At 39.2% G+C, this 13,981-nt stretch overlaps 1 protein-coding gene across 1 annotated transcript in view; it reads right to left on the reverse strand.

Moving 5' to 3' along the window:
- HCRTR2 (hypocretin receptor 2) overlaps window positions 1-13,981 on the reverse strand; it is a 132,357-nt gene that overhangs the window by 31,429 nt on the left and 86,947 nt on the right. The window contains exons 2-3 of the mRNA XM_061146050.1: window positions 12,588-12,766; window positions 2,346-2,589 (exon numbers count right to left, since the gene is read on the reverse strand). Of these exons, the coding sequence (XP_061002033.1) occupies window positions 2,346-2,589; window positions 12,588-12,766 (423 nt within the window). The remainder of the gene's footprint in view (window positions 1-2,345; window positions 2,590-12,587; window positions 12,767-13,981) is intronic.

The raw sequence follows: 13,981 nt of genomic DNA on the forward strand, positions 1-13,981 counted from the left end.
GTGGGTAGCCATTCCCTTCTCCAGGGGATCTTTCCAACCTAGGGATTGAATCTGGGTCTTCCACATTGCAGGCATATTCTTTACTGTCTGAGCCACCAAGGAAGCCCCATTTAAATATTAAAACATAGCCAAATCAAAAGGCAAAGCAAGTTCATTCTAGGTGACCAGAGCTCAAACCCTGAGTAAATGAACTACTCCTTGAATTTCCTCCCTGTTCATCTTTAATGCTTTGCTGAAGTGTTAGCAGCTGCTTGTAAACTTTGTTCAAATGCCCCGGACTGAGTCTGTCCTCTAATTTGTGCTCCTAGCACTTTATATCTAAGTATATTAAAGTACTAATCACACTATAAAACTTTATTTATTTGCCTTTCAGCCTCAGTATATGCAATGTGTTCCCTTAGGCAGGGTGTATTTCTCTCCAGGTTGGCACAATTTCTGGCATATCCTAAGTACTCAAGATGCTGTCTGAACATTAAATAAATGGGACCAAAATCACTTAAGAAATATTTTTGTCATTTTGGAACTTTCCACTCATTTTGTTTTTGTCTGCATTGTTAATGAGGAAACTCATGAAAAACCAAAGATCCAGAAAGAAAATAGTAAAAGAACTACAATGTTAAAAAGGAAGGGACAAACTAAATTTTATAAAGGGGCATTTAATATCTGGAGTAAAATATAAAGCAGATTTTGAAATTTTGCTTATTATAAGTCTTTGGAATAATATATGGAGTAATTGCAATATTTTTTGTTTTATTTTGCTGCAGTGAAAATATATGCCTAATTTTTCAGTCCCTGATTTTTCTCTTTTCAGTGTTCCAATAAAGTACCAAGTTAGGAATTAACATGAATTCAGAGATTCAAATACTTGAAAATCAGAAGTACATGAGCCAGCTCTCCTTGGGGTATACTGCCTCTATTGATACATCTTTCCAATAGACAAATGCTTTCCTAATGTTTACAGTGTCTAAATATGAACCGTTTTTAACCACACTTAACCAGAGGATAATAGATAATTTTCTTTAAATTTCATGTGATAATTTTGTAAACAGTGCTGGGAAATGCAGCATTATTTTCTTTTCTTTCTTTGCTATGTCCAGATTCGTGCCATCATCAGGCACTGATAAAAGTGGTTCCACTGTTACAGAACTCAGACCGTTGTAGAACTTAGACTGTAGCTGAGAGTTCTGAACCAAAGGAGCATAACACCTCCATCTTCCAATTGTTTAAATTTAACTACTGACCCTCCTTGGAAGGAAAGTTATGACCAACCTAGATAGCATATTAAAAAGCAGAGACATTACTTTGCCAACAAAGGTCCGTTTGGTCAAGGCTATGGTTTTTCCAGTGGTCATGTATGGATGTGAGAGTTGGACTGTGAAGAAAGCTGAGCACCAAAAAAATTGATGCTTTTGAAATGTGGTGTTGGAGAAGGCTCTTGAGAGTCCCTTGGACTGCAAGGACTCTCCAACCAGTCCATCCTGAAGATCAGTCTGGGGTGTTCTTTGGAAGGACTGATGTTGAATCTGAAACTCCAATACTTTGACCACCTCATGCGAAGAGTTGACTCATTGGAAAAGACCATGATGCTGGGAGGGATTGGGGGCAGGAGGAGAAGGGGACAACAGAGGATGAGATGGCTGGGTGTCATCACTGACTGGATGGGCATGAGTCTGAGTAAACTCTGGGAGTTTGTGATGGACAGGGAGGCCTGGCGTGCTGCGATTCATGGGGTCACAAAGAGTCAGACACTACTGAGTGACTGAACTGAACTGATGTCAGATGGGAAACCAAGTGGGATCATAATTTCATGATTAGTATAAGTCTGAAATCAGAAAATAATTATGTCAGTGGTAAAATTTATCAATTTACTGTATTATGAATAGAGAAAGCATATTTAGCTGGTTTGACTCAAAGATCAACATAGGTCAATAGACAAGACAGTCATGTTTCCAGGCTGAACATGACTTTAACATGAGAAATTCAGTTGCACTTGAAACCCATTAGGGAACCTGACATCTGTGGAAATATAATGTTCTACCACGTTATAAAATGCTGATAATTTCAAAATACATTTTCAGTTATTACAAATGAGTCTTTTCAATGTTACCAAAGAAAAGTTCATAGTCCCCAGCTGAACAACACAACAGCTAGATAGACGTGATCTAAAGGTTCAAAATAGGTGGAGGGATTCTGTGAAATTGTTTTGGATTTCAACTTGATCTTCATGTTTTTGCAAAATGATACTAATGAATGTCAATAAAATAAACAAGGCCAGCTTTATGTTATGCAAATCAGATTTCCAATTCGCAGCTGTCATATCAATGTAGGGACCACACTGGACTTACCTCCCCAGTGCTCATCACAGACAGTAAAGAGAGTGGTTTTATTGGCTAAGCCGGGAAGCATGGTGCTGCACTCCATGACAATGGCCTGAGGGATCATTATGATGCAGGACACGATCCAGATGATGATGATGCTGTTCCGGGCCCGCTTGGCTGTGCTTTTAAACATCAGCGGGTGACAGATAGCATACCACCGGTCCAAGGCAATGCAGCTCAGCGTGAGGACAGACACAGACACCGACACGGTCTAAAGAAGGAAGGAAGGCAGTACAAGAAGCCCCAGCTGTTACATGGATGTCTCTCAATATTTGTACTGTGTCAGAAGGGTAGGCACACAGATAATCAGATTCAAAGTTGTCAAAAGACATTTCATTCAAGTGCTTTCTGTTAAAAGAATTTAAAAAAATCTGCTACAAATAATATTAGAAATGTATCAAGAAAAAGAATTACCTATTTCCCATTAAATATAGAAGTGTACTATGACTGAGTGCTAAGTTGCTTCATTCGAGTCCGACTCTTTGCAATCCCATGGACCGTGGCCCACTAGGCTCCTCTGTTTATGGAATTCTCCAGGCAAGAATACTTCCAGGGGATCCTGGATTTGAACCCGAGTCTTCTTCAGCATTGGCAGGTGGGCTCTTTATCACTAGTACCACTTGGGAAGCTGCCTCTTTTTTTATGCTAAGTGTTTTGATTTGTATTACATTCTTTAAATAAAGATAAACATGATTTTGTTTTGGTATTTTTCCATTGATAAGGGAAATCTTATCTTCAAAGGTAAAAACACATATGTTCTCAGACTGAATTGGAAATTTTTCTTTTACTTATACACAATAATACGATGACATGACTTTCTTTTAAATTAACATACAAGAATTTGATTGCAATTGCATTTAGTTAGCATTTTTGAATTATTGGTATCTCATTTCTTATATTTAAATAACCAAGGTTATTCATACATCAGTTCATTTTCAACATGCAAATGCATGAGTTGTGATAAAAAGTAATCTTCTATATGGATCTCCTTGCCATAGTTTGCTCATTGCTGGAATAAGCAACCTACCTCTAAAATTCAAGTAGGTTCACCTAATCCAGATTTCTATATAATTAATGGCATCACACACATTTAGCTTGGAGCTTTAAGAAAATAGTAAAGCAACATGTCACGTATGCCTGTCCCCGATGATCAGTTTATGTCATTGCTGTGCCATCCCAGGTCACCTCAGTCACGTTCTACTCTGTGCAACCCTATAGACTGCAGCCTGCCAGGCTCCTCTGTCCATGGGATTCTCCAGGCAAGAATACTGGAGTGGGCTGCCGTGCCCTCCTCCAGGGGGTCTTCCTAACCCAGGGATCAAACCTGCGTCTGTTAAGTCTACTGCATTGGCAGGAGGGTTCTTTACCACTAATGAAACCTGGGAAGCCCCCAGTTTATTTAATTATATTTAGTACATTCTATACTGAATGAACAGACCATTGGTTGACAAAATCAATTCTCTCAAAACCCTCTCTTTAAAAACAAGCCTCATTCTCCTTTCTGTTATTTTTTTCCACAGATTTTTATTTACTTTCTTCTCAATACTTATAGCATGTTTAATCCATTAACTTACTATTTATCTTCTCTGTGGAACAAAGACCAATGGCAGGAGGGACTGTGCAAAATCCCTGGCACAGGGCTTGGTGTGTGTATTACATGGCAGAGTCATCTTTCTCTATTTTTCTGTCCTAGTTGTATTGATCCTGTAATATGTGAATGGGAGGGTGTCTCTGCTTCTTACAACAGGACATTGCTTGTTGATGCATTTCCTGTAGGTGCAGATGAGTGAGAGGGATGTACCTGCTGGTCCAGCACAGGAGGAAAGGCTCTGGGCTAAGCAACAGGACCACATAGCCATTCTCATCTCCTCCCAGCTAGCTGCACGATGTGGGCCACCTACTTAACAGTTGTTGGCAAATGTGTGTGTGTGTTTTTTTTTTCTATTAAATGAGTAAAATTGATAATAAAATGCTTGCCAACTCTGATTCTTTTGATTCTCTTCAGAAAGGATGACAGAGTACAGTTGAAATCAATTCTGCTACCATGTTTCCTGGGATGCACCTCATGGCACCTGCTAAATGTGAGATCATGGGTAAGTTACTTAAGCTATGCCTCAATTTTCTCATCAGTAAACTGGCATGATAATCGTAGCCACCATGGACTTGTCGGAAGAAGAGTCAGTCAACATGTGAAATGCCTAATCTGGGCCTGGTATATAAATGATAAGTCTTTCTTATTCCTTGTTATGATGGTGGCAACGGTGATGGTGATTATCCTATTTGTATTTTCTTATATTCTCGAGCTTAGAGTTCTAGCTTTTAAGTGGAACAGACTGCTTTACAGTGAAGAATAGTTAACAGAAATTACAAGTAAAGATGTCAACTGTTCTAAATTCTTGGGGGTTAATTTCAACTTTAATTTGAAAGGGACGAACTCTATCAGAGTAGGTTTATGTTGGTTGATTTGTTGTTGTCCAGTTGCTCAGTCATATCTGACTCTTTGCAACCCCATGGTCTGCAGAATGCCAGGCTTCCCTGTCCTTCACCGTCTCCTGGAGCTTGCTCAAACTCATGTCCATTGAGTTGGTGATGCCATCCAACCATCTCGTCCCCTGTTGTCTCTTTCTCCTGCCTTCAATCTTTTCCAGCATCAGGGTCTTTTCTAATGAGTTGACTCTTTGCATGAGGTGGTCAAAATATTGGAGTTTCAGCTTTAGCATCAGTCCTTCCAATGAACACTCATGGTTGATTTCCTTTAGGATTAACTAGCTTGATCTCCTTGCAGTCCAAGTTGAGAGTCTTTTCTAGCACCAGAGTTCAAAGGCATCAAGTTTTGGTGCTCAGCCTTTTGCATTGTCCAGCTTTCACATCCATAGATAACTACTGGAAAAAACCACAGCTTTGAGTAGACAGACCTTTGTCAGCAAAGTAACATTTCTGCTTTTTAATATGCTGTCTAGGTTTGTCATAGCTTTTCTTCCAAGGAGCAATTGTCTTTTAATTTCATGGCTGCAGTCACCGTCTGAAGTGATTTTTGAAGGCCAAGAAAAGGAAACCTGCCCCTGCTTCTCCTTTCCCCCCTTCTATTTGTATCAAGTGAGGATCTTGGTTTTTTTTTTTTTTTTCTTTTTTTTAGTGTTGAGTTTCAAGCCAGCTCTTTCACTCTCCTCTTTCACCCTCATCAAGAGGATCTTTAGTTCCTCTTCACGTTCTGCCATTGGAGTTGTACCATCTGCACATCTGAGGTTGTTGATCTTTCTCCTGGCAATCTTGATTCCACCTTGTTGACGGCACCTGGAAATTCTTTGGCACTGCCTTAGGGGTCATTCACACCTTTCTCCAGTGTCCACTCCTTGCTCAACCTCCATCCCTCCCTGAGAATGTGTCAAGAACCCAGAGCCCTTCTAAACCCTTGCCAACCTGGGGATAGACTGGTGGCTGCCTAGCTCTGTGCAGTTGACCTTTCATGCTACTGAACCAGGGCTATATTTATCCGCTCTAGCAATTAGAAACAAAAAGTTCTCAACGAGACTTAGTATCTTGCTTTTCATAAATTCTAATCAAATGGGTGAATGGGATAGAAGTAATGTGATTCAGATTCTGAAGTCATTTCTAGGAGTTCCTTCAACTGCTAGCAATAATCAGTTCCAATCAGTGCACTTGAGAGGTGGCTGTCCAGTACCAATGGTGAGCCATGGTGCAGTGTCTTCCCATGAGAGAACATGCTGGTTTGGATAATCTAATGGTATAATCCATTGAATGAACCCTTAGGCATCAGTGATTTAACAGTCTTTGTTTGATTACTGTGTTTGCTGGCGTATAATATACTGTGGTATACAATTATAATCCAATTTGCATGATTTTCTCAAAGGTGATACACAATTGCACCTTATCATAAGTGATTATAAGTGAGAGTTCTGTTTTTGCTTTTCACTTGTAGAAGTGCACTTCCGGGTGCCTTTTTCATTGAGATTTTGACCGTAGGTCAAACCACACTGACAGTAAATCATTTCAGAAACGAATGCAGTGTGAATTGTGAACACTGTGAGTGAAGCAAAGTGAGATGATGTGGACTTTCTTTTGCTGCCGATGCTTTCCCTTGCATTTGTCTTATGAGTACCTGTGGTCAGGTCAATGTAGGCAGTTCTCTTTGGTAGAGGAGTCAGTTTCATGCTAGCCTGTAGATGTGACAAATGACACCAGAGATCCATGACAAGTAGAAATGGAAATTCTGCCAAACTGCAAGTTTGGATGATAGGCACTAATAGACTGGAATGTAGGAAAGTGTGACTGAGAGAACGAGGGAGACCATCCGCCCACCAAACACCCATCACCCAGATCTCAGTAGACTTTTGTTCTTTTCCTGTGCACAGACTCTTCAGTTATATTAAAAAAAAGTAACTCTGAAGAAGCAGTTCACTGCTCCTATAGGGCTTCCCAGGTAGTGATATTCCCAGGTAGTAGTATTCTTTTCATCTGGTAAAGAATCTGCCTGCAAAACAGGAGACCCTGGTTCAATTCCTGGGCCAGGAAGTTCCCCTGGAAGAGGGATAGGCTACCCACTCTCATATTCTAGGTCTTCCCTGATGGCTCAGATTAAAGGTATAAACAGGTCATTTTCATTATTTGTGCATGTGTATGCATGCTCAGTTGTGTCTGACTCATTGCAACCCCGTAGCCAGGCTCCTCTGTCCATGAAATCTTCCAGGCAAGAATACTAGAGTGGGTTGTCATTTCCTAATCCAGCAGATCGTCCCAATCCAGGGTTCGAACTCCCATCTCTTGTGTCTACTGCATTGGCAGGAAGATTCTTTACTGCCAGCATCACCTGGGAAGGCTTTTAGAATGAAGCACAAGCTGGAATCAAGATTGCCTGGAGAAATATCAATAACCTCAGGTATGCAGATGATACCACCCTTATGGCAGAAAGGGAAGAGGAACTAATGAGCCTCTTGATGAAAGTGAAAGAGGAGAGTGAAAAGTTGGCTCAAACTCAAAATTCAAAAAACTAAGATCATGGCATCTAGTCCCATCACTTCTTGACAAATAGAAGGAGAAACAATGGAAACAGTAACAAACTTTATTTTCTTGGGCTCTAAAATCACTGAAGATGGTGACTGCAGCCATGAAATTAAGAGATGCTTGCACCTTGGAAGAAAAGCTATGACCAACCTAGACAGCATTTTAAAAAGCAGAGACATTACTTTGCTGACAAAGGTCCATCTAATTGAAGCTATGGTTTTTCCAGTAGTCATGTATGGATGTGAGATTTGGACTCTAAAGAAAGCTGAGAGCCAATGAATTGATGCTTTTGAACTGTCGTGTTGGAGAAGACTCTTGAAAGTCCCTTGGACAGCAAGGAGATCCAACCAGTCCATAAATCAGTCCTGAATGTTCACTGGAAGGACTGATGCTGAAGCTGAAACTCCAATACTTTGGCCACCTGATGTGAAGAACTGACTCTTTAGAAAAGCCCCTGGTGCTGGGAAAGATTGAAGGCAGGAGGAGAAGTGGACAACAGAGGATGAGATGGTTGGATGGTATCACCAGCTGGATGGACATGAGTTTGAACAAGCTGGGAGTTGGTGAAGGACAGGGAAGCCTGGAATGCTGCAGTCCATAGGGTCTCAAAGAGTCAGACATGACTGAGTGACTGAACTGAACTGACACCACCTGGGAAGGCTTGTAATCATTTACCTAAGTTTTGTTATATTTGTGAGATTTTGAAAATTGATGAGAGTTTGCTGAAGTCTTCCAGTAGATCACTCAGAAGTCTAAAGTTGTATTGAATTACATTTAGAAGAAAAAGAACATAAACAATAGGAAATTAATAAATGTCCAAAAGAATCTTTTTTTTAATTTTTAATTTTTTAGACTAGTTCTTTGTTGGTTACCTGTTTTATTTTATGTTATGTTATTTTAAGTTTTTTGGTCATGCTGTGTGGCATGTGGGATCTTAGTTCCCAGACCAGGGATTGAACACATACCTCTGCAGTGGAAGTGCAGAGACCTAACCACTGGACCACCAGCGAAATCTCTCCAAAGAGTCATAAATGCAATAAAAAATAACCTTAAAATTTGTCTGGATGACTTGTATATGTTTTTAGATTTTCAGTGGGAAATACATATCATATGAGGGAACATCAGTTTCAGACCATCACAGCTAAGGGGAAAAAAAACTACTCAGATACTAGGTTTATTGCACATTGGCATTATTCCTTCTATTTGGGAATATTCTATGGAAAACAGACAATAAACATTGAGATAATTTGGATATTTCAGTTTTACTAGTGCCCCCAATATTTTTGTGCATTTACAACTTCCCATCAAGAAGTAGTATTGAATGAGTGGCCGAATGGGTCTAATCCTTCCCATCTGACTCAGATCTTGTGATTATCTATAGTTTTGTTCTTGATAATGGAGAAGAAGGTCAACTGAGGAGTTGACTAAAGTGGACACTTTATAGGAAAGCAGACAGAATCTATCAAGCTATGAAGATGTTCTTTCAACTGTAAGATTTGTTTTAAGTTGTGCTGCTCAAAAGAATACTGTCAATAACGAACATTAACAGAGACTCCTGCTTTGCATCACTCACTGGTTACATACCACTTTCTATCTGCCTTTGACTGCACACGGGAGAATTTGGGATGCCTGATCTGTAGATGTTATCACTGTGCATTAGAGCAGGACTGTACCTACCACATGGTGATGTACCCTGCCCATCATCCCACACTTAATCAGAGAAACTTCTGCTTTGCAGAGAGAGCTTGAAATGTTCTCTCAGACAACAGAAGATTCTGGGCAAATGTAGCCATCTTGAAACTTAAGGGATCCCCCAAGTTTCTCCCTGGGTGGTTACTGGAACCAAAAGAAATAAAAAAGCTTGTTGGAAGTACCACAGAGTTGGTGAAATATTAAAATTCTCTGCTGTTTATGATTCTCCTAGTGTCTCCATGCAAACTCCATGAGACAATTGATTAGTGGTTGTTTTTTCCCTATGGCAATATTCTTCTCTGTTGATCAGTGTACTATTTCTCTCAAAAACTGCTATAGTTTATTTTTGTAACCCACACATGATTTTCTGCTGATTGATACAAACTAACTTTACAGTTAAATTTAATGTTTGCAGTGGGGCTTATAACTACCATGGCATTTCCCACTTACTATTCAATCAGTGATGTCTGACCTAAGAATTTATTACTTCTCTTTATAATGGGTCACCAAAGAACTATTGAGCTAAAAATCTCGTTGTAACATTTCAGATACAAAAGCTCAATTAATACAATTTCTAGTAATGAACTATTTATGATCTCCCTCAACTTTTGCTTTTACTAATACTTTATTTTTGGAGTATTTTTAAAATCACAGAAAAATTAAGGACAAAGTATAGAGATTTCCCTATACACTCTGGACCTCCATTACCAACATCCCCCATCATAGTGGTACATTTATTACAACTGTACATTTGTACATTGAATGAGTTTGGACAAAATATTTAGGGACATGTATCCAGCATTATAGTGTCATACATTATACTTCTTTAAAAATACTCTGTGCTCCGCCTATTCATCCCTTCCAACACCTGGGAACCACTCATAATTTTTCTGTATCCATAGTTTTGTATTTTTTCAGAATGTCATATTATTGGAATTATGCAGTATACAACCTTCTCACATTGGCTTCTTTCACCTAGTAATAAATATTCAATGTCCTTTCATAGCTTGACTGTAGGGAGATCAAACCAGTCAAACCCTAAGGAAGTCAGTCCTGAATATTCATTGGGAGGAAGGACTGATGATGACACTGAAGCCCTAATACTTTGGCCACCTGATGTGAAGAACTGACTCATTAGAAAAGACCCTGATGCTGGGAAAGATTGAAGGCAGGAGAAGAGGACGACAGAAGACGAGATGGTTGGATGGCATCACCAACTTGATGGACAAGCTCCAGGAGTTGGTGATGGACACAGAAGCCTAGAGTGCTGCAGTCCATGGGGTTGCAATGAGTCAGACATGACTGAGTGACTGAACTGAACAGAACATGTCTTCCCAACTCATTTCTTTTTTTTTTTCCAACTCATTTCTTTTAATCACTGAATAATATTCTATTATCTGGTTGTACTCCAATTAGTTTATCTATTCATCTACTGAATGACATCTTAGTACATCAAAGTTTTGGTCATCATGGATAAAGCTGCAATAGACATTTGCATGAGAGTTTTTCTGTGTATGTAAATTTTCAACTTTTGAGAGGTAAATATCAAGGAGTGAAATTGCTGGATCATATATTGGGACTATTTTATTTTGTTAAAAAAAAAATAATCAGTCTTCCAGAATGACTGTAACATTTTTCATTATCCTCACCAGCAAGGAATGAGAGTTCCTGTTGATCCACATCCTTGCCAGCCTTTGTTGTTGTCAGAGTTTCATAGTTTGGCCTTTCTAATAAATGTGTAGTGATATTTCATTATTTTAATTTGCAACTCACTGATGAGATGTGATGAGGGGCATCTTTTCATATGGTTCTTTGCCATTTGTATATCTTCTTTAGTAAGGTATCATTAAGGTCTTGGGTCTATGTTTCAGTTGGGTTGTTTGCTTCCAGATTGCTTAGTTTTAACAACTATTTGTATATTTTAGGTACTATTTTTGTTGTTTAGTCCCTAAGTTGTGTCTGCTTCTTTTGCAACCCCATGGACTGTAGCCCACCAGGCTCCTCTGTCCATGGGGATTTCCCAATCAAGAATACTGCAGTGGGTTGTCATTTCCTTCTCCAGGGGATTTTCCCAACTCAGAGATCAAACCCATGTCACCTGCTTGGCAGGCAGATTCTTTACCACTGAGCCACCCAGGAGCCTTATTTTAGACAGCAGTCACTCATTATGCATATCTTTGGCAAATATTTTCTCCCAGTTTGTGCCTTGTCTTCTCATTCTGTTTACACTGAATTTTGCAGAGCAGAAGTTTTTAATGTTAATGAAGTCAGCTTATCAATGATTTATTTCAAGTAGCACATCTTTGTTGTTACATCTAAAAAGTCATCAAAATACTCAAGGCCATTTGGGGTTTCTTCTAAATTATCTTCTAAGAGTTTTACCCCTTTGCATTTTACATTTGGGTCTATGATCCATTTTGAGTCAATTTTTCTGAAGAGTGTAAGGTCCATGTTTAGATTCAATTGTTCTTCTTGCCTCTATTTGTCATCATTGGATTCATGTTGTCATTTCCTCCGAATATTATGATACCATCTTGGAGGCAAGATGGAATAAGAACTAGATGGTGGAGGGTGGTCATGGGAACTAGTGGGGATTGGCTACCATTTCACTCACTGTCCAATTGCTAAAGGGAATCCAGGTCTTTTAGAACTGTGGCTATGAACAGCAGCTTGGGAAATTTTTTAAAGATTTCAGAGATATTAGACTATCAATCAGAAAAGTATTTTCTGGAAGTACTTGGTTTTAATTTGTTGTAGAACAGCTAGTTATAGAAAAGAGGATTTCAGAACTGAGTAATAGAACACTAGATAATGATGATGACATGTTTATTGAGAACATGCTATGTTTTTATAAGGCCATAGTCTTTCAGAGACTAATATCTGTGCCAAGTGGTTTACACAGTTATCTAAGTAAATGAGTGCAGTTGTGGTTGGCAACCACAAGACATATTTATAATCAAACTTATTAATCTTTTAAAATAAGTGAATCTCAAAGAGCTTGTGTATTTGGCTCAATGGTATATAATCGGTGAATGGCAGAATAGAGATTCCAAGTATGGTAGTTTAATGCAAACCTGCATTAAAACATGTTCCCTGTACTGCTTTGACAGTATAGCTCTTTATGTCTCAGCAGTAAATGAGACTACTTATAAAAACAATACTCAATTATTTGGATTGGGACAGCCTCAATCATTGATTTGCTCAAGTTCCTTATTTTATAATCAGAAAATTAGAGATCAAAGAAGCCACAGCTTTGCACAGCATCTATTGCTAACTACAGAATTCTGATACTTTTTTTACCCAGAACTTAAAACCTTCTTTACCCAGAACTTACCTTCTTTACCCAGAAAGTTTCTAGTATCACTTTCCTAAAGTTTGCCAATTTCTCTCAATGCACTAAGTGTTTACTAATGGGCCATGGCTATAAATGAAAATGATTACGCATTTTTTGGTAGTTTCTCTGTTTGAACCCCCAAAAGTGCAAAAAGCATTTACCTGTAAATAAGGAATCACTTTACAGAGGGACTGTCCGAAGAACCAGGTCTCAGTAATGTCCACAACTAATGTGGCTGGAAGGCAGGTGATGGTCACAAGCACATCAGCCAGAGAAAGGTTGACGATGAAGTAATTGGTCACCGTCCTCATGTGGTGGTTCTTCCACACAGCCACACACACTGATTCAGAAAGAAAAAGCAACAGTCTCTGTTATAGACTAAACGTCCCTGTTGTGGAAGGTGCCATGAAACAGAAATTCGTATATTAAGATCCTACCCCCTGTAAAGAAGATGTGATACATATACACAAAGGAATATTACTTGGCCCTGAAAAAGAATGAGATCGTGTCATCTGCAGCAACATGGATGGAACTAGAGATTATTGCATTAAGTGAAGTCAGACAAAGACAAATAATGCACAATATCCATTATATATGGACGTCTAAAATCTGACACAAATAAACCTATTTTTGAAGAAGAAACAGATCACAGACATAGAGAACAGACTGGTGGCTGTGGAGGGGAAGGGGGCTGAGAGCGCGACAGACTGGGAAGTTGGGATTAGCAGATACAAACTTTAAATATAGATCGAATGAACAACAAGACCCTACTGTATAGTTACTTGCATGCTCAGGCACTCAGTCGGTCCAACTCTTTGTGACCCCGTGGACTGTAGCCCGCCAGGCTTCTCTGTCCATGGGATTTTCCAGGCAAGAATACTGGAGTGGGTTTCCATTTCCTACTCCAGGGGGTCTTCTCAACTGAGGGATCGAATCAACCTCTCCTGTGTCTCCTACATTGGCAGGTGTATTTTTTAACCACTGAGCACCTAGGAAGCCCCACCTACTATATAGCATAGGGAACTATAATCAATATCCTATGATATCATAATGGAAAATAATACTAAAAAAAAGAATGTATATGTCTGTGTAAACATAACTGAATTACTTTGCTGTACTACAGTAATTAACAAAACATTGTAAATCAGCTATACTTCAATTAAAAAAAAAAAGGATCCTGACCCCATACCAATGTGATGGTATTAGGAAGTGGGCCTTTGGAAAATGAGTTGGTCATGAGGGTAGAGGCTTTGTGAAGGGTGGTAGGTCCTTATAAAGGGAGCTAATATAAGGGATCTCTCCTTATATAGAGAGATCTTTCACCTCTTTCACCGTGTGAGAATACAGCAAAAAAATGCCTGTTCTTTATGAACCAGGAAATGGACTCTGCCCAGACACTGAAGCTGCCAGAGCCTTGAACTTGCACTTCTTAGAATCCAGAACTGAGACACAAACTTCAGTTGTTTATAAGCCATTCAGTTCACAGTACTCTGTTACAGCAGGATTGGCAGACTAAAGCAGTAACTAAACAAAGAAAACAGGTCTGATGAGGGAA

The sequence above is a fragment of the Dama dama genome, chromosome 7 (genome assembly GCF_033118175.1).
Source record: "Dama dama isolate Ldn47 chromosome 7, ASM3311817v1, whole genome shotgun sequence".
Lineage (NCBI taxonomy): Eukaryota > Metazoa > Chordata > Mammalia > Artiodactyla > Cervidae > Dama > Dama dama.